Source organism: Triturus cristatus, chromosome 7 (assembly GCF_964204655.1).
Source record: "Triturus cristatus chromosome 7, aTriCri1.1, whole genome shotgun sequence".
Lineage (NCBI taxonomy): Eukaryota > Metazoa > Chordata > Amphibia > Caudata > Salamandridae > Triturus > Triturus cristatus.
Genome location: NC_140590.1, coordinates 942,824,426 through 942,843,153, shown reverse-complemented (window position 1 = coordinate 942,843,153; position 18,728 = coordinate 942,824,426). Strand labels below are relative to the sequence as shown.

Here is an 18,728-nt window from a genome sequence, read left to right as displayed (position 1 = left end):
TTGCTTCTTCTTCGAAGGCCTGCCTCCCTCTTCTTTGGCTTGTTCCTCTCTTGTAACACAGCCTCTTTAGCATCCTTCTGATAGAAGCACTTGTATCATGCTCACATTCCGGGAAATGCTTTTTTCTTTTTCTTGCTGCACCCATGAGAGTGCATGTGTTATTTAGCTCTCTCATTTGTGTGCTGCTTCCCCCTCAAACACAAGCCACAGTACTCTCGGTGTTGCTTCCAAGCCCTCCCAGCTTGTATTGGAAAAAATTAGCAACACGGTTATATTTTTGCCAGGGTATGACTTAGGAGCAGACAATAATGATTTTCTTTGTTTTATCTCGTGTATTCCACCTAATCTATGAAAGCTCAGGCCTTGGCACACTAAGGCTTCTACGGCGCTGGGGGAAAGGATATAAACTGCACTCACACAACTAGAGTTTGAGGCAGAAAATACTTAGAAAGACTAAAAATGATATGTTTCATCTACTGAGGCCCATATATCTGCTCCCTGGGCTACTGCAGAGCACCAAATGGCTCTTGCATGTGTTTCAATTATGGGTTCTGTGGAAAGTAAATTAGGACTTGGGAAGCGTGATCCTTTGAATCCTGAAAAAATCTTTATTCTTTTTTAATTCATTTCACAATTGAAAAGTATTTGAAAAATAAACTATACCAGTTATGAAGATACAAACTAGTGAATCTTATGTACAGTTCTAAGATACCTTAAGATATGTGTTTGTTTTTTCCTGTAGTATTTTCGATTTTTTTAGTTTTTAACATTTTTTGTTTAAACTATACTTTATAAACAAGCATTGGGAAAGTCAATACATTTAAAAAAAAAAAATGTATGGAGTTTTATGTAGTGCAAACTTGACCCGAAGGTATTGTGTATCAGATCGCTTTACATAGCACCAGTTGCGTTACATGCAGCCACATTCATTTTTGTTAGACACGGGGAGATTAAGTGATTTGCTCAGAATCACAGGATGTTGAGCATCATTGCCGAGACTCGAACCCGGTTCCCCAGATTCAAGTTTGACTGCCCTAGGTGTTAGGCCAACTCCTCTCCCCTCTGTTGCCACTGTTATTATACACGCAAGATCTATTGGCTTTGCCAATGCTTGTTCATGTATTTGACTGCCATAGTTTACATGGCCTTCACAAACATGTCTTAATACATTGGTAGGCCTAGTTTTGGGGGGTCGGGGGTGAACTGACACGGCCCTGTGGTGGAGGGGGTCACCAGCTGGAGGTCTTCAACGGCAGAGGCTGCAGTCTGGGACCAAGCAGTTGTCCCACCCCTAAATAAGTTGCCGGGAGCACTATCTGCTAGTTTATGTCTGATGCCCCGCTTGCCCCAAACCTTAAATTAATCTCTGTGTACCATAAAGGTGAACATATACTTTAAGATGATGAAACGGGAGTACTTGCTGGCTAAATATATTGGATTTTAAAACCTGGTAAATATGCCTGTGCTGGATTTAATTTCAACCAAAGCGGATTCCCAAAAACATACAGTATTGCAATTTCACATAAAATCGCGCTGTTCAAAAGGCATCCACTGAAAACCATAAATGTAAGATTGATTTCTCTTATTACAAAGAATGTGCAGAAAGGTCTGTTTCAGCTCAGCCTGAAACGATAACGTTGAGTAAAATATTCCCCAAGGGTTCCCGAAACCTTTGGTTTACACAGGCAGCAGCCCAGCCACGTCATGCAAACACAAGGCCCCTTTAACAATCACAGCACAGGGGCCTCATTGTAAAGGCGCATTCAAGGGGTCTCCTCTGGAGCCAGATATTCACTCATAAGACCCACAGTGGTGGCTTGCATTTTTAAGCGAGGAGAGTAAAATGTCTAAAATAAAAGTGAAGTGATGAGCCGAGTGGTGAAAATAAAATATGCAGCCATCTTTTTCCGACTGGTGGTTACACAGGATAGCTGGCTAGGCTGTCTCACTGTTGCTGCGTGAGAAGTTGTACTTTAGGCAGCAGCTTGCCTATTAAGATGTACGTTTTATAGTAAGACACTTCTTATTGGACTATAATTCTTTCGCAAGTTTTGATAGTGGGGCAGTATGTTAGCGTCTTTTAAAAATACGAACCTGGTTTTCTGAAGCCGCTAACAGTGGAGCGCGTGGATAGTGAACGCAGGGACCCTCGTTAGACAGTGCACATGTATCCTCTTTGCATGAGCAACTAGCTGAGTTTAAGGTGGAGGGCTACCTTTTGTGATGAAGGCACAAATAGCTAAGCTGAATGACTGTGCGCTCTTGTAGCCAATTAGTTGTGGTGATCTGCGCCACACTGCAAAGCTATAAGAAATTCACAGTGTGATAGAGCCACTTAAACCCTGCTTGCACGTTTGAGGAACCAGAGAAATATATCATCCATGCACAGGTGCGGGACCGGCCCCAGACCTACCCCAATTAACCCTCCCTCCCAACTAAGAATTTTCCTTGGGAGGAGATAGAGACACGCAGACATCATGGATGCGTTAGAGAATATACAATTCTCCGGCCATATTTATTACGTTCACCATAAACACAACATGACAATTATATCAACAAAATTATTCGATTACCCAAACTTTTCAATTGATATTTACAATAGGAACAGCAAGACATTTATCTTGGGAGAACTAATAAATGTCAATTCCTATCAAGAGTTCCTCAAAGGAGTCATGACTGGCCACCCTCCAGGCACCAAGGCATTGACCATTCAAAATGATTCGGGACTGACTGTGGTCCCCCATACCACAAGTTGCATATCACAAGGGGAACTCACCTGCCCCTCAAGATAGAGCGAGCGTGGGCCAGCAAAGAAACTGAGCCCCCAACACCACCGTGCCAGAGCCAACCCAAGAAGGTAATCCCCCATGGCACCCAATGGGGATGGGTCTGGGTAACCGGGTCATACCTTGGACCCCTGGCGCAGACGCTATCCCCCAACATCCTCCAGGGCCCTGTTATGGAGCATCGTGAGAGGCTTGGGACAATCGCTGTAGCGGGAGTCCCAACCCCTACTCTATACCCCTACGGCAACCCCAGGCCCCGGTTCTTAAGCCAGAGGCTTCCTAATTCATAATTCGCCTGCAATTCAATTACTGATTCCAAGGTTGTCCACCTGTTTTGTGACCAAGACATGACTCCTTCCCCGCCCGCGACCTGACCCCTTCCTTGCCCCAATGAGAAAAAGATGCTGTCTAAGGGGATGGGAGGGTGGGACAAAAGGCGTCTTCTAAGCTGCGATCCCACGCAGTAGCAGGCCACACAAAGTGGGGGGGGGGCACGGTCACAGGCGCGTGGCAGCAACAAGGTCATTGTCAGGGGCAGCCAGGCAAAGAAAACAGGTAATCCAGGTGGGGAGGCCCTCCCATTCTTATCCTCGCCTGGCTGCCCCCACTGGCCAATCCTGATCACGAGCGTCCAGCCAGCGAAATTTTTTGAAAATGTGGCGCCACTGCTGGCGCCGCCCGATACCAGCCCGAACCGGCTAGCTCCTGCCTTAGGGGCCTGCCATCGGTCGGCGTTGTCCCCAGGGCCATTCTCTTATCTGGAAGAGGCCTGGCTTTCCCTGGACCACAGGATTAGAAAATTGCATGATTCTTGTTATCTATATATATATATATATATATAGTCTGTATGTTACCGTACCAGTTTTGATCCGTGGTCCAATTTGTTCCTCCCTGAAAATTCACTTCTAGAGATGCCACTGATTTGCTGCATACTTCTACATTCGAGCCCTATTGTGTAATGTCTGTTTTCTGGTGGTCTTCCAAAACCACTCGACATTCGGCCTGTTGAAAATCTTCTTGTCGCTAGAACGCATCAATGACAAAGGATCATAATGCTTGGTTTCCTTTTATGCAGCTTTGTAGCTATTTTTAAGTTGCGTTTTCATAACGATAGAGTGTTTCTTATTTATTAACAACGTTAGCATTCTTTGATTATCTGTACAAAACATTTGAAAACAAATGTGGTTTGATTATGGCCAATCTGAAATATTTCATGCGCCGGGTCCAACCGGGTAAGTTGAGATCAGACTCCTGCTATCGTTGTTGTGGAGTTCTCCTGATCTCTGCTCTGTCACCCTTACTATTCAACTTCCATAGGAGTCCCTTGAAGGCCGAATTACGGCCCATGGTCTTTGGTATGAGGTATTTGCAGACATTTCCGACATTCTGTTGAATCTGTATGATAACTCTCTGAAAATCCTTGTCTTTTAGTGAAACCAGGCACTTGATGACTATTAATCAACTAAGTATCAATGCCAATAAAACAGATGTAGGGTTCTGGTCCATTTAACACAGTAGCACTTCACAGCCAGTCAGTCAGGAACTAGGGTTGTCAGGTACTGACTTGTCTTTGTCCATTACCGCTGCTACTAAGGCACTTATTACCATGTGTTTAATCTTTCAAAGATGACTCCATGAATATGGACATCACATATTATTCTTTTGATAAATTTGGTGTTATTTTCTGGATTACTGTACAACTTAATAGTATAGTTAAATACAACTCAGAGCAATCTAAACAAGTTACAAGCAGTATAAAAATACATGCAATCCGATTTGTGTGCGGTCTTAAAATCTGTGACCATTTGGCTTATCACAGGCCTCTAGGCTGACTTCCAGTTAAGCAGATTATTCTTGATTCGGCATGGAAATCACTGCAGATGTTTAGCCTAAATTACTTGATGTAAAGTTGCCATTTCAAGCAAGATACTAGAGAATTACTTTGAGTATTCGGTCATAAATTAGTTCCCACTAGATGAAGTGCACAAAGTTGCTGGCATGCAGTCGATCATAGTTGGAGTTGGATTGTGGAATGCTGTACTCTCTGGTGATCCAGCTGAAGCTTTTTAAATTTGCTTTACTTACTTACACATTTGGTTCTGTTTGCTAATTATTTTACCCTAATTTACTCCTCTAATTGTACTTGGCCCTTTATGAATAGATGCTCAATTTTAATTAATTTGCCTCAGAGGCAATGATCCTCTGATGACTCTTTCTCCACTGATACGAGGGGTGGAAATTAGGATGTCTAAACTCTCTGTTAGCTGGCCAATGAGGACCATTAATTGACAGCCAACTCACAAATTATAAATAAAATTTAGATACACTGCTCTCAAGACCATACTGTAAATATAAAGAATAACAACTGGAAGTCCCAACCTTCTGAAGAAGTTAAGACGGGTAAGAATTATACATACCAATAACTCTGCAGTCGCTACACAAAATAAGAGAGGCAACACCTGATGTTCTGTCAGGGCTTGCTGATTCTTTCTACAATGCATTTAAATCATCAATACGATCTAATGACAAATCAACAAGACTCAATAATAGGCTCAGGCAGATTTAGAATATATTGATTATTGCATTAGAGATGCAAAGTTCAACACAATCACCAATTGTTTAAGTTTCTCAGTTGGAAATATCACACCTTTAATAACTGTGCCAAGCATTTAAGCAGGTGTTTCAAATCAAAAAGTAGCCACAGAATTGCAGAGTTCGACTTTCAAAAAGGCAGAAGGATAATTTGTAGACTAACAGCTCAATTTCTAAGGGGATGGAAATGCTTCAGCTATAGTCCATTAAGGACAAGTCCATAAGCAAAGCATGAATAAGATCTAAGAAAGCTTTGGCATGAAAATTGGTTCGTGTGCCACAGACTGCAGCATAGACCAGGCACTCAAGTTAGCAAAAGTTCAAAAATCGACTAGCATCCATAATGCAATGTAGCTTGCTTCAGAAAACATTTCAAAAGGAAAGTCTGTAAGCTGTCTGTGCAAAAGGACAAATGGTATCTGCGTTGCTCCTCCTTTGGGGTTTCTTCTTCTTATACATCCTTTGGTAAAGTCCTTGTGGCGTAACATCACACCACCATCGAAAGACCATCACATAAATTATGGTCACACAATGTCATCTAAAATAATTGAAACATCAAGCTAATTTCCCATGCTGGTCAAACAAAACTGCAAGTCCACATCGGCCTAACGTTGCTGAAAAGAAATAAAAAGTTGCAGCCTATGCTCATAGCTAACATTCTATTCACACAGGAACATTTTGCTGTGCACATTTGCAAAAGAAGTGAATTATATCAAGGGACTGCAGAGTTCAGACCAAATAAATTACATTATATCTTGGCATAGAACGAATCTTTGATTTCAATCAGGGGAAGGTCAATACCAGGGAAAAAGCACCTAAAAAATAAGGCCTTAAAGTTAGCATCGCATAGTTAAATGAAATAAGCTTTAACTCTACCTTAATTGTAATGAATATAAATCAATTCACATATAGTGTATAAACTTTCACAAATATTATTACATGAAATGTCTAATGTTAAAAATATCCTACTACTTAATTTTTTTGTATTAATATCATAAATGCACGTTTTCCAAAGTTCAAAATTCGGATCTCGTTTGAATGTTTTCATATTCTATCACGTCCCTGTTATCATTCTGTAAAACATCAAGCTTATACTTCATTGTTTACATATTTTGCACCATTTTTTTCCAAATGTTCCATATTAACAATAGGCCTCATATTACTAAACGACTATATTTTAGCATAAACTCAATTTTTAAGCATGTTTCATTAGGGCAACTTCATTTATATGTATTAATGTTATTCTACATATGTTTTCTTAATCTCACATTTTAAAGCACCCTTTATGGTTCTTCTGCTACACTTGTCTCTATTTCATGTATCCCTATATATCGCATGTAATGTAAAATGTTAACGTTTTTGTGTGCTCTACCTATAAATGTGTTGTGTATTATGATTTTCAAAAGTGTAAGCTGAAAGAATATGTTTAGTGTCTGGTACCCTTATTTGCCTGTTTGGTTCTATTATTGCACTTGGCTGACTCTGTTTAATTTCTTTTTTTTTTAATGTTGCGTTGTTATCCTATTTTGTATGCACTTGTGTTTGACCTGGCCATTTTTGCAGGGTTGTTACCAAACTTTTTGCTTTACTCGTGTGTTTTTTTCTGACCTGTTTTAGTGGATTTTAGGTCTCCAGCCATTTTACCACTGCTATTCAGTGAATGTGCTCTCTCCTTTAAACATTGTATGATTGGCTTGCATTTGTTTGGCATATATATTTTACCTGTAAGTCCCTTGTACAGTGGTATCCCATATACCACGGGCCTGTAAATTAAATGCTGATAGTGCTAATTTCTGATCTGAAAGGAGTAGTGTTACCATGTTTGGTATGTTTGGAATAGTGGTGCTAAATATGTACAGTGATGGTGTTTTTATGATGTGTGCAACATATAAGTCTTTAGCTTATTGCACTAACTTTGATGTTTTGACAGTTGCCTTTAGTGGAGTTTAGTCCACGTTTATAAGCAATACATAAAAATAGTGTTATATGATACTGTGTGGAGTCTTTTTTGTGGTTCATTTGTTGTGTCGCTGGCGTGAGTGTGTTGCGCAAACGCTTTACACATTGCCTCTGAGCTAAGATTGACCACTCGTACCAAGCTACCAAGGGGGTGAACATGGGTTATCTTGGGTTTGCTACTCCCTTACCATGACTAGAGTGGTGGGTTCTACCTGGCTTAGGTGAATAACAGCCAACGAGAAACCTCATTTCTAACAACTTTGAAGCTTCATTTTCTGGCATGAGTATGTTATATAAAATAAATATATATAATATATGGAAATTGATTGATGCAGTGAGTTATAAGGAGAGTCTCAACATGGTTTTTCCTATTGCACATTATCTAGAGAACTTTTAGCTGGAGCTGTAGAAAGAAAGCCAACTCGACATAAAATAGAGGTTGTGTTATTGAGATTTTGGTCCTTCACTGACTCTCTGTCCACCACCAAAGCACTGTTCCTGATGATGACTCTATATGAAGTGATTGGCAAATCATCTTTCATTATTATTTTGGTGCTTATGAATACTGGATTTTAGGTTGAAACAATTGTTGACACTGAATTCAGCTGATCTATGATATTGAGTGTTATTGACCATACACACGATCAAATGGATTATGTTGACTATTCATTAGGCTATACACAATTCTACAGTCTCGCCATAATTCATTTTCATCAATTTCATGTTTTAGAGACAGATCATGTACACTAAGACATACTGAAATATTTATAGATGTTTAAGATGTCACTACCAAGTAAATGCATTGTAGAAGCTGAAGGGACTGTATTGTTGTTTTGACATAAATACACAACAAGACAGCTATCATTAACTTCACAATGCACCGCTCATGACCTCATGGATGATAACAAAAATCCCACCATTGATGACATCATAGTAAATTTGAAATATCGCATTAGGCATTGTAATAAGGTGATAGTGAATATGAGATGCAACAGAAGTGCTCACAGACATCCCACAAAGAACGATGGCTGAAGTTACAGTGAAAACACTGAGACTACATAGAGGCAAAGGGTTACAGTACCACTGTCTGCCAACAGATGGCAATACTGATGTTACTTGGAAATGAAATGCTATAAGGTACCATTGAATGGTTACAAATTTCCAATGGCAGCTGGTAATCGTTTACAAAGTGCAACCTACTTATTTTGACTAGCTTCCAGTGTGTGCGTGTGGTTGACTATAAGAGAGACATCTCTTGGTATTCTAAAGTCAGGAAGTAGGACAATGGACAGATGCCTGCTTACCCCAGATGTAGCTTCTGGAATATTCCATTTGTGTGGCAATTGTGACACCAGTGTTTGAGGGATAGGTGGTGTAATCCCAGCACTCAAGAGAATACTTAGACAGAGTTCTTCCTCCCTTGGCAGGCCGCCATCCCGGCATTCGCTCATGCAGTGGGGTGAGCAGCCAAATCCCATTCCTTAAATTTGAAAGATCGATTTTGTGCTTTCCTCTTTGCACACATCCCTTTTCTTTGCGTTGTGCCTGAATTGCACATCATATACAGCTCAAAGGGTTCTGTGCACTGTGATATGCATAGGTTGCTAGGTGCTGCGAGATGGCCAGATCATGAATCTTTTTCTCAATGTGATTGACTAAAATTAATTGGCTTAGGTGGCCTCAGGTACTAGTAATTAGTATTTCGAACTATTGCCCATAATTCCACTTGATTTGAAGTGAAGCCAAGCTCTCTGGAATAACCTGTACAGCTCTTTTGAAACTTTACTCCACTTCAGTTTTTAAAATAATGGCACATTCCAATATCTCTGGATCTTGTGATTAAAATCAAATCTGTGTGTGTAGATTTCGAAACAAATGAAATGAGTTCTTGCTTCCCTTCTTCTTTTACAGGAATCTTCGCTTACTTGAACTACAACGTGCCCCGCACCAGGAAAGAGATCTTTCAAACCCTGATCACAGGCCTGGAAAGACTGGAGTACAGGGGATACGATTCTGCAGGTATTTGAAATAACTTCTGGTACGCCTCAGTCAAAGAAAGAGGAGTATCCCGCCCCATGATACCAGGGCCACTCCATGCTCGAGGTATATAGCCCCAGTCCTCCTGCGGTGTGCGTGCTCCCTTGTGTGCCCCTACGCCTGCACAGATTATCTGCTGCTCTTGAGAGCTCCCTTTCAATACAGATGCTTTCAAAGGACTGTGTAATCAGGCCCTTGTCTCATGCTGAGGTGTGAGTGCATTTAGATGCTTCAACTTGTCAATAGGTCTAGATGGGACATAAACTCAGAGCAGTGGAACTTACAGGCAGTCCCACTGAAGACAATACAACCTGTGCTTGAATCATGACCTTCGTGACGTTCAAGGTCATGTGTCCTGCATATAGACAAACCTATGAGCCCAAATATGATCGGGTTCGAGTTCAGTTGCAGACTAGACATTTTCTAGAAGTTCGAAAATACATATTTGTTTGTCTAAAAGGGATTTTGAATTTGCTATTTGCATTCTAGGTGTCGCAGTTGATGGTAACAACCATGAAGACAAAGAAAGGCACTTAAAGCTCATCAAGAAAAAAGGGAAAGTGAAGGCCCTGGATGAGGAGCTATACAGTAAGTTGAGGGATCTGTTTAGTATTACAGCGTAACATGCCATTCCTTTGCGGGGCCACCAGAGCAGGAAAAATAGAAACTCGCATAGGGTCGTACTCTTTAGGCCGGATTCACAACATTTTACTTTTGCCATCTTTACAGCTACAAAAAGAGTTGGGAAACAGCACATTTTTCACAAAAGCTGTTTAGCAAGCTACATCTGCAGAGCTGTTGGTGTGCAATTTGTGCTTTTACCTGCAAATTCTTTAGGTGCTAAATGTGTACTGTTGGGCGGGACAAGGGTGTTATGCATTCCTTTATCACAAAGGTATGCAAAGAGACAGTGTCATGGCCACTTACAGGCCTGGTGAGCTTCAGGCTGTCATGGGAATGTCCACTGCTGTTGAGGGGTAGAAAAGTATGGTATCAGTTCTGCAAATCCTTCTATTCCCCTAATTAAGTGGTGCAATTTAGTTCAATACATTGGCATGTGGGCTTCTGAGGGCCTGTATATTAGGCGCATGCACAGTAACCATGTTTTTAAAAACTTTGTGATCTTGGCAAAGTGCAAAATATGTAATGTTTGAAAAGGAGGAAGGTTTCTGAAGACCTTTGCAGCAATGGGGAGCCATTCCTTTGGCTGTGAGAGACAGTGAGAGGCAACAGGGTGGACCTCTGCCCCTTATCAGCCATCCACTGTAAGAGACTCCCTTTCGCAGCATATGTCCTACGCAATCACTTATTGCTGTCACTTCCTGCTGTCTTAACCTTCCTTCGTCCCCCAGAAATTTTCCTTTCCACCATGCGCACCATTGCCAGAACTACATGTGCTCCCTGATCCCCATACGCCTCCCCGTCACCCTTCTCATTCTGTTGTACCATGCCCTAATCCCCAGACTCCATCCACTCCCTTCACTGCTCTCATTCTGTGTTATACCTTGCTCTAACCCTCGGACTCCTCCGTCACTTTTCTTATTCTGTGTTATATCGTTACCTAATCCCCAGACTCCACCACGGCACATCTCCTATACTGTGTTATACTATGCCCTGATCCCCACACTCCACCCCTTCACTTCTCTCATTCTGTGTTATACCGTGCCCTAATCCCCAGACTCCACCCCGGCACCTCTCTCTTTCTGTGTTATACTGCGCCCTAATCCCCAGACTCCACCCTGGCACCTCCCTCATTCTGTGTTATACTGTGCTCTAATCCCCAGACTCCACCCCGGCACCTCTCTCTTTCTGTGTTATACCGTGCTCTAACCCCCAGACTCCACCGAATAGGCCACGTATTCACGCATACCTTTGCAACGCATGCCTTTACAACGCGGGCAATACAATGAACAAGTCGTCACCGCGAGTTCGATTACAACGCAAGTCATTGAAACGCAAGTCATTACAATGACTTGCTTTAGGGAAGTGCTTCACTTTGGAATCGTATATTTAACTATTCCAACTCCAGTCTGTGCAACAGCAGGGAAGGTGTTGGATCTAAAATTCAACAATGAGTTCCCTAAAGCAAGTCATTGTTATGACTTGCGTTGTAATGGGACGCGTGGTAACAAAACATTCATTGTAGTGTCTGCGTTGTAAGGGCACTGCGTTTTTCTGATAGCTTTGTAAACTATGTTTCCCGATTCCACCACGGCACCTCTCTCTTTATGTGTTATACCATGCCCTAATCCCCAGACTCCACCCCGTCACCTCTCTCATTCTGTGTTATATCATGGCCTGATCCCCAGATGCCACCTGGGCACCTCTTTCATTCCGTGTTATACCATGCCCTGATCCCCAGACGCCACCCAGAAACCTCTCTCATTCTGTGTTATACCGTGCCCTAATCCCCAGACTCCACTCCTGTCACCTCTCTCATTCTGTGTTATACCATGCCCTAATCCCCAGACTCCACTCCTGTCACCTCTCTCCTTCTGTGTTATACCATGCCCTGATCCCCAGACTCCACCTTGTCACCGCTCTCATTCTGTGTTATACCATGCCCTAATACCCAGACTCCACCTGGGCACCTCTCTCATTCTGTGTTATACCATGCCCTGATCCCCAGACGCCACCCGGGCACCTCACTCATTCTGTGTAATATAATTCCCCTGATCCCCAGACTCCACCCTGTCACCGCTCTCATTCTGTGTTATACCATGCCCTGATCCCCAGACGCCACCCCGGGCACCTCTCTCATTCTGTGTTATACATTGCCCTGATCCCCAGACGCCACCCGGAAACCTCTCTCATTCTGTGTTATACCATTCCCTAATCCCCAGACTCCACTCCCATCACCTCTCTCATTCTGTGATATACCATGCCCTGATCCCCAGGCCCCACCCCATCACCTCTCTCATTCTGGGTTATGCCGTGCACTAATCCACAGACTCCACCCTGTCACTTCTCTCATTCTGTGTTATACCATGCCCTGATCCCCAGACTCCACCCCGTCTCCTCTCTCATTCTGTGTTATACCATGCCCTGATCCACAGACTCCACCCCGTCACCTCTCTCATTCTGTGTTATACCATGCCCTAATCCCCAGACTCCACTCCCGTCACCTCTCTCATTCTGTGTTCTACCATGCCCTGATCCCCAGACCCCACCCCATCACCTCTCTCATTCTGTGTTATACCGTGCCCTAATCCACAGACTCCACCCCGTCACTTCTCTCATTCCGTGTTATACCATGCCCTGATCCCCAGACGCCAGCCAGGCACCTCTCTCATTCTGTGTCATATCATGCCCTGATCCCCAGACGCCACCCGGACACCTCTCTCATTCTGTGTTATACCATGCCCTGATCCCCAGACGCCAGCCGGGAACCTCTCTCATTGTGTGTTATACCATGCCCTGATCCCCAGACGCCACCGGGTCACCTCTCTCATTGTGTGTTATACCATGCCCTGATCCCCAGACGCCACCGGGGCACCTCTCTCATGCTGTGTTATACCATGCCCTGATCCCCAGACGCGACCCAGGCACCTCTCTCATTCTGTGTTATACCATGCCCTAATCCCCAGACTCCACTCCCATCACCTCTCTCATTCTGTGTTATACCATGCCCTGATCCCCAGACCCCACCCCGGCACCGCTCTCATTCTGTGTAATACTGTTCCACTAATACACAGACTCCACCCGGTCACTTCTCTTATTTTGTTATACCATGCTCTAATCCCCAGACTTCAACCCAGCAACTCTCATTCTGTGTAATACTGTTCCCCTAATCCCCAGACTCCACCCCGCCGTCACCTCTCTCATTCTGTGTTATACCATGCCCTGATCCCCAGACGCCAGCCAGGCACCTCTCTCATTCTGTGTTATACCATGCCGTGATCCCCAGACGCCCGCCGGGCACCTCTCTCATTCTGTGTAATACTGTTCCCCTAATACCCAGACTCCACTCGGTCACCTCTCTCATTTTGTTATACCATGCTCTAATCCCCAGACTTCAACCCAGCAACTCTCATTCTGTGTAATACTGTTCCCCTAATCCCCAAACTCCACCCCGGACTGCCCTTCCCCAGCCTGCTTTTCTAGATTTTCAATCACGTTCTGCAGACTAAAAAATACCATGTTTGTCAAGGGCGCGTTTCCTCTCACAACCGTATTTTTGTGAATACGCCCCTTGTTTTTATGTTGGCCCTGAAAGCGTTCTGGCTGACATGGCGCATACTAAATTTAGTGCCTGCGAAGGTTTGAGATTCATGAACATTTTTGTGTAAAGCTCCCATTCTTTAGCTCCGACCAAAAACTAAATTTGATGGCACCTAGGGCCGGTTTTGGTTCCCAGTCCGGCCCTGCTGGCAACCTACACTGCTTGCCACTCATTTTCCATGTCCCTTGTGTACACGTTTTAGAATGTTCCCTTCTTTGTAGTTTGCTGCAGGGTTCTCCTTTGGGTGAGACAGACACTGAGAAGCGAGAGAGTGCATGATCAGTGCGAATGATGCTTTCCCTCCTTGTGAGAGGATTCCTGCCGCTCCGCATGCCAGAGCAGCCTCACTCCCTCACTGTGCTCGAGGCTCGACAACATGAGTGCTCGGAGACATCCTCTGCGATTCCTGCTATGTATAGAACAAATGAATGGAATGAAGCCCGGGCACCGCTAGTAAATTAGGGGAAAAGAGCATCCCTAACTCCATGCTATATACACATTCATGTTTTTTTTCATCTTTATTTTTTATTAAGAAAATAAAAATCCTGAGTCTGTCTGGATGCAAAAGCCCCTTCTAGCCTAGCTCCGACTTTGAGTTCCCTCAAAGAACCGAACACCGGCGGTGCCTATTTAATTTTTCTAATGTAAACACAATACTATAGCCAACATTTAGCACGTATGAATAAAAGTACCTTGTCACAGAGGTTCTCCAAATTCTCGCCAGTAAAAAGTCTGTTAAATATTTGTACCAGATGTCGATGACCAGTTTTAACTGAATGACGTATGAGCTGCTTGCGTCCACACTCCCCCGATACCTTTGGCGAGAGTGACCAAAAATAAGGCTTTCAAAATGTTCAGAACTAAAAAGCAGAAAACACAATCGCCCTGAGTCAGATAAACGAGCCTATATGAATGAATGAATGAATGAATGAATACACACTTGTATAGCGCATGGCTACCCGAGGGCATCCCAGCGCTTCATGTCTACCTTTAAAATATAAACTACTATGCATGTTTTGTAGTAAGCTCTCTACATTTTTGTTGCATTCTAACCGTGCATAAAACATAGTAATTTTCTGGAATGCAGCATTGCATCAGAGCACAACCCTTATGCTGCATTGTCTCACTGTGTAGGGTAGTACAGGAAACGTGAACAGGGCAGGCTCAACAGCAGCGGGGGTGTGCACTGAATCGGTGTCTGAGCAAGGAGCTCCTCGGCCCACCTTACTTGAGAGTCTGGGAGTTTGAAAAGAGTCTTCACAAGACAGCAGCGATCTCTCAAATGCTGTTGGCGAAGACAGCCTGAGTCTAAGTTCAAACCATGTGAGCCCTGAAAGTAGGTTTTCTTGAACTTTACTGGCATTCGGTTTGGTTGGTATATCCTATCAGTGAAATCTTTATTCAGAGCATGTTGCCGCAATACTTTTTTGAACACGTGCAGGCTACCATCAGCCATGTACATCAATGGTATCACCTGTTCGACAGACAAACGGCCCAAGTTCCGTTTCGCCTAAAAAATATATAGTTTTGGAAGGGCAAAAAAATGTCATGGATATGCAGGGAAAGTAAGGTGACCACACTGTTGCTCGAATATGAATTTACCTTGAAAAAAACAAAAGACAAGAGGGGTTGGCAAAACAAGAACAGTTGGTTTAATTAAAATCTTTGGCCAGGAGTACAGATACAGAGGCAGTTCTGAGGACTGTCTCAAAGTACAATCAATCTGAAGAAGGTCTTATACATTTCTTTGGGTATCGTAAGTGTGCCTGTGGATATTTTTGAGGTAAAATATTAAGGGCCTTGTCTTTGGAGTCATAAATACGGCCCCTGATAATAACTGTGGTTGGCCTGGTCCTTGTGTAGACACACTTGGGACCAGTGGGTAATGTGTCCAGATGTCTGGCATGAGGGGTACATGATCACTGCGTGTGCTGTGTGTGCTGTGTCCTGATTGGCTGTGTGTTCCTACCTTCATATGGCATCTGACTTTTTTGTGTTTTTGGGAATGCATGCAACCCTCCGGCCATATGTGCTTTATTGGGGCCAATCTCCCTGGACCATTGTAGTGTCGCTGCACCTATCTGAGGGATTTACCTGAGTTTTCTGTTCACGCGTTTGTCTGCCGGCTACGTGCATCCGCACCTGTGACCTGGCAATCAATAACCTCAGCCTAGGTCTCAGTGCCTGCCTGACCACGTATTTCTGAGTAGGGGTTGATGGAGAGTTCATGACGGGTGAATTTGATAATAGAGATGTGATTTCGTTCTTACATGAGAATGTATCATTATAAACGTTGGCATCGATTTTATCAATATTAACAGCATTTAAAGGGGTAGTGTTCTGTGTCTAGGTGCCCCAGGTTTAGTGTAGGAATTAAGTATTCTGCCAAAAACAGTTCATAATGTGGGTGACACAATGCCTATGGAACCACTTTATTTAGGGTGTGTGTTTTAAATGGAGTGCGATTTGTTGGAAAAAATGGTTTTCAACAGGAAAAAGCTTGACTGTAAAAAAAAAGTTTAACATTCTTTCCCAAGTCTGCAAATCAAACAAGAAATTGCATTCCCATTCTAGATCACCAATATTACTCCCCTTTTCAACATCTACTCTTTGCATTCACAGTACCACATCCTCAACATTTAGCGCTATTGTTTACTCAGACTCAGGGCCGGACTGGGAACCACAACCGTCCGTGGCAAAGTGCTCGGCCGCCCCCCCCCCGCCTCCCCCTCCGGGTGATGCCACCAAGCTCTTTGCCAGGGCTGGTTTTCGGAAAAATGGCCCTGTAGCAAAAACGGCCCCCAGGGGCCCAAAACCGGCCCCCACCCGTGCAGTGAACCAGGGGATTGCCCGGTGCCCGCTACAGCCAGTCCGGCCCTGCTCAGACTTAATTTTGTATACTTCCTGTCCTATTCGAAGAGCTCCACAGCGCATGTGCAAGATCTGTGCCACACAAATATCATTAATATATAAACACTGCAGATATGTGCCTACGTTATCAAATGCATGTTTTATGTTTGAGTCACAAGGGAATGGATTTAAACATCCAACACCCAAAAAGTAGTAAACCTCATGAGGGCCCGTAGAGGGGACACAAGTAAACCTTCACTTGTAAAGTGACCCGGGCTCGGGAACTTCAGCTTCTGGATGCTGAGTAAAGTTTTCAGACTGCATAAGACTTCGCAGATGCTAAGTTCTCCATATGCGAATGGTACAACTGGGTTGGTTGCTATTTGTAGAATGTCTCGTCTATGAAGGGAAGGACATCCTGTGGCTGAGAAATGACAGGAACGATAAAGCATGCGATGGCCAGAAAATGGGGGCTGGGAAGGGATCTGTCTAGACCTCTGGGGACAGTGTGCATAGAGTGCAGAGGAGGGTTGTGGTGCTAAAGTGGCAGTGGACCATGTAAAAAGAAGGTGATGCTAAGGATGTGCATGGGTGCTGGCTCTCATAAGCGATGTCTAATAAGCGACATGAGTCCACCCGCTGCTTTTGTGACACTAGAACGCTTTCTTGCTTTCACAAAGGGCTGCAGAGGCTCCTATTTATCCACTTCTTCACACACCCACTAGTAAACTATGCACCACCAAAGTATAAGTCAGTCATTGTGTTATTTAGTCTTCTGAACTATTACCTTTGCGGATAAACCCCAAAGATAGTCTGAAAAAATGTAAATACTGGGGCTCAGCCGCAAATGTGTTTGGTTACTTTATATATGCATTCCACACAATACAGAAATTATGCTTCAATTGTGCAATTATATATGTAGGTTGGTACTTTTGGTACACACATACAGTCACTTACTGAAGCATTAAACATGCATATCGAAATGTGCCTGTTTTGTATCCTTGTGCATCTGTCAAAGGCCTGCAAAAGTGTGTGCAGTGCATGCCTCAATGTTTGAGAATAGCATATGTTACTACTTGTAGATGGAAACCTACTTTTCATTTGTGAGCCCTCTGATGCTCCGCTGGGAATGCCCACTTTTGCACAAGCACATGGAACTGACATATGCATAAATAATGCATATGCGTCGCGCAGTACACACGTAGAGCAAAATTGTGCATGTGTATTGCACGTCTTGGAGTAGTGCATACTTCACATGTATAAGTTATGACAATGAGAAACTTTTAGTTAGAAACGTCACACTATTTGTGGAAAAAACACTTAGTTGGAAAACAACTAAGCACAAGTTTACTAAGGGTTTTCATAGGTTGTTAACTGATGCAAAGCAGCACTAATCTACTGTACGATATATAACATTATCTGCACAGCACAAGGGCCAGTGCAAACCTTTGCAAATTTGGGCCTTATTTAAAAAAAAAAAAAATGTACTTTAAAATAAAAATATAATTTTCTTTTTCAAGAACAGATTTTTACAACACATTTGGTTCAAACGTTAGCACAAGTTTGAAACATGCTTTATAATAACTGATTTTCTTTCACTACCTCAACTTGGCCACAGCTTCGACTTTGACGAATATCATCAAACACAATCTACTTTTCAAGCGAATTGGTACAATACGACAAGCCCAATGTCGAAATCTAGATCTCACAATTTGCTATTTTGGTGCATTTGGGATTATACTAATGTTTTAAATTTTTTTAATAAATGTGGTTTTCTTAAATGAACTTCAGAACATTGTACACATGATGTTGCTAAGCAAACCACTATATTTAATACAGAACAAGATGGCATGGACTTGGAGGCACAATTCAAGACACATTTTGGGATTGCCCACACTCGCTGGGCCACACACGGAGTCCCCAATGCTGTAAACAGCCATCCTCAACGTTCAGATAAAAACAATGGTATGTACATCATATAAACAGGATCTTTACTGAATGTGAAAAAATCCACATAGATGTTTTCATAAATATTTGCAAATGATGCATTTTAAGAAACACTTTTCTGTATGAGATACATAAATTAGAACCTAAGCCCAAAATAAATGTAATCTGACGCTAAAAAGTTGTTGCAGTTTAAACTACAAAAATGGTAAATTGCTTCAGAGACTGGCATTTCAGTTTCCATTTTCATTACCACATTCTGTCTTGCTGACTTTCATTTATGGTATGAAAAATAAAAATTGTTTATGCATGCAACACAATAATTTTAAAGTTTAGTT

At 42.9% G+C, this 18,728-nt stretch overlaps 1 protein-coding gene across 2 annotated transcripts in view; it reads left to right on the top strand.

Annotated features, from left to right (window-relative positions):
• The window catches only part of GFPT2 (glutamine--fructose-6-phosphate transaminase 2), a 74,835-nt gene that overhangs the window by 12,885 nt on the left and 43,222 nt on the right, over nucleotides 1–18,728 (top strand). For both annotated transcript variants that reach the window (XM_085617931.1, XM_085617930.1), the window contains exons 2-4: nucleotides 9,249–9,356; nucleotides 9,864–9,962; nucleotides 18,286–18,411. In XM_085617931.1, the coding sequence (XP_085474057.1) occupies nucleotides 9,249–9,356; nucleotides 9,864–9,962; nucleotides 18,286–18,411 (333 nt within the window). The remainder of the gene's footprint in view (nucleotides 1–9,248; nucleotides 9,357–9,863; nucleotides 9,963–18,285; nucleotides 18,412–18,728) is intronic.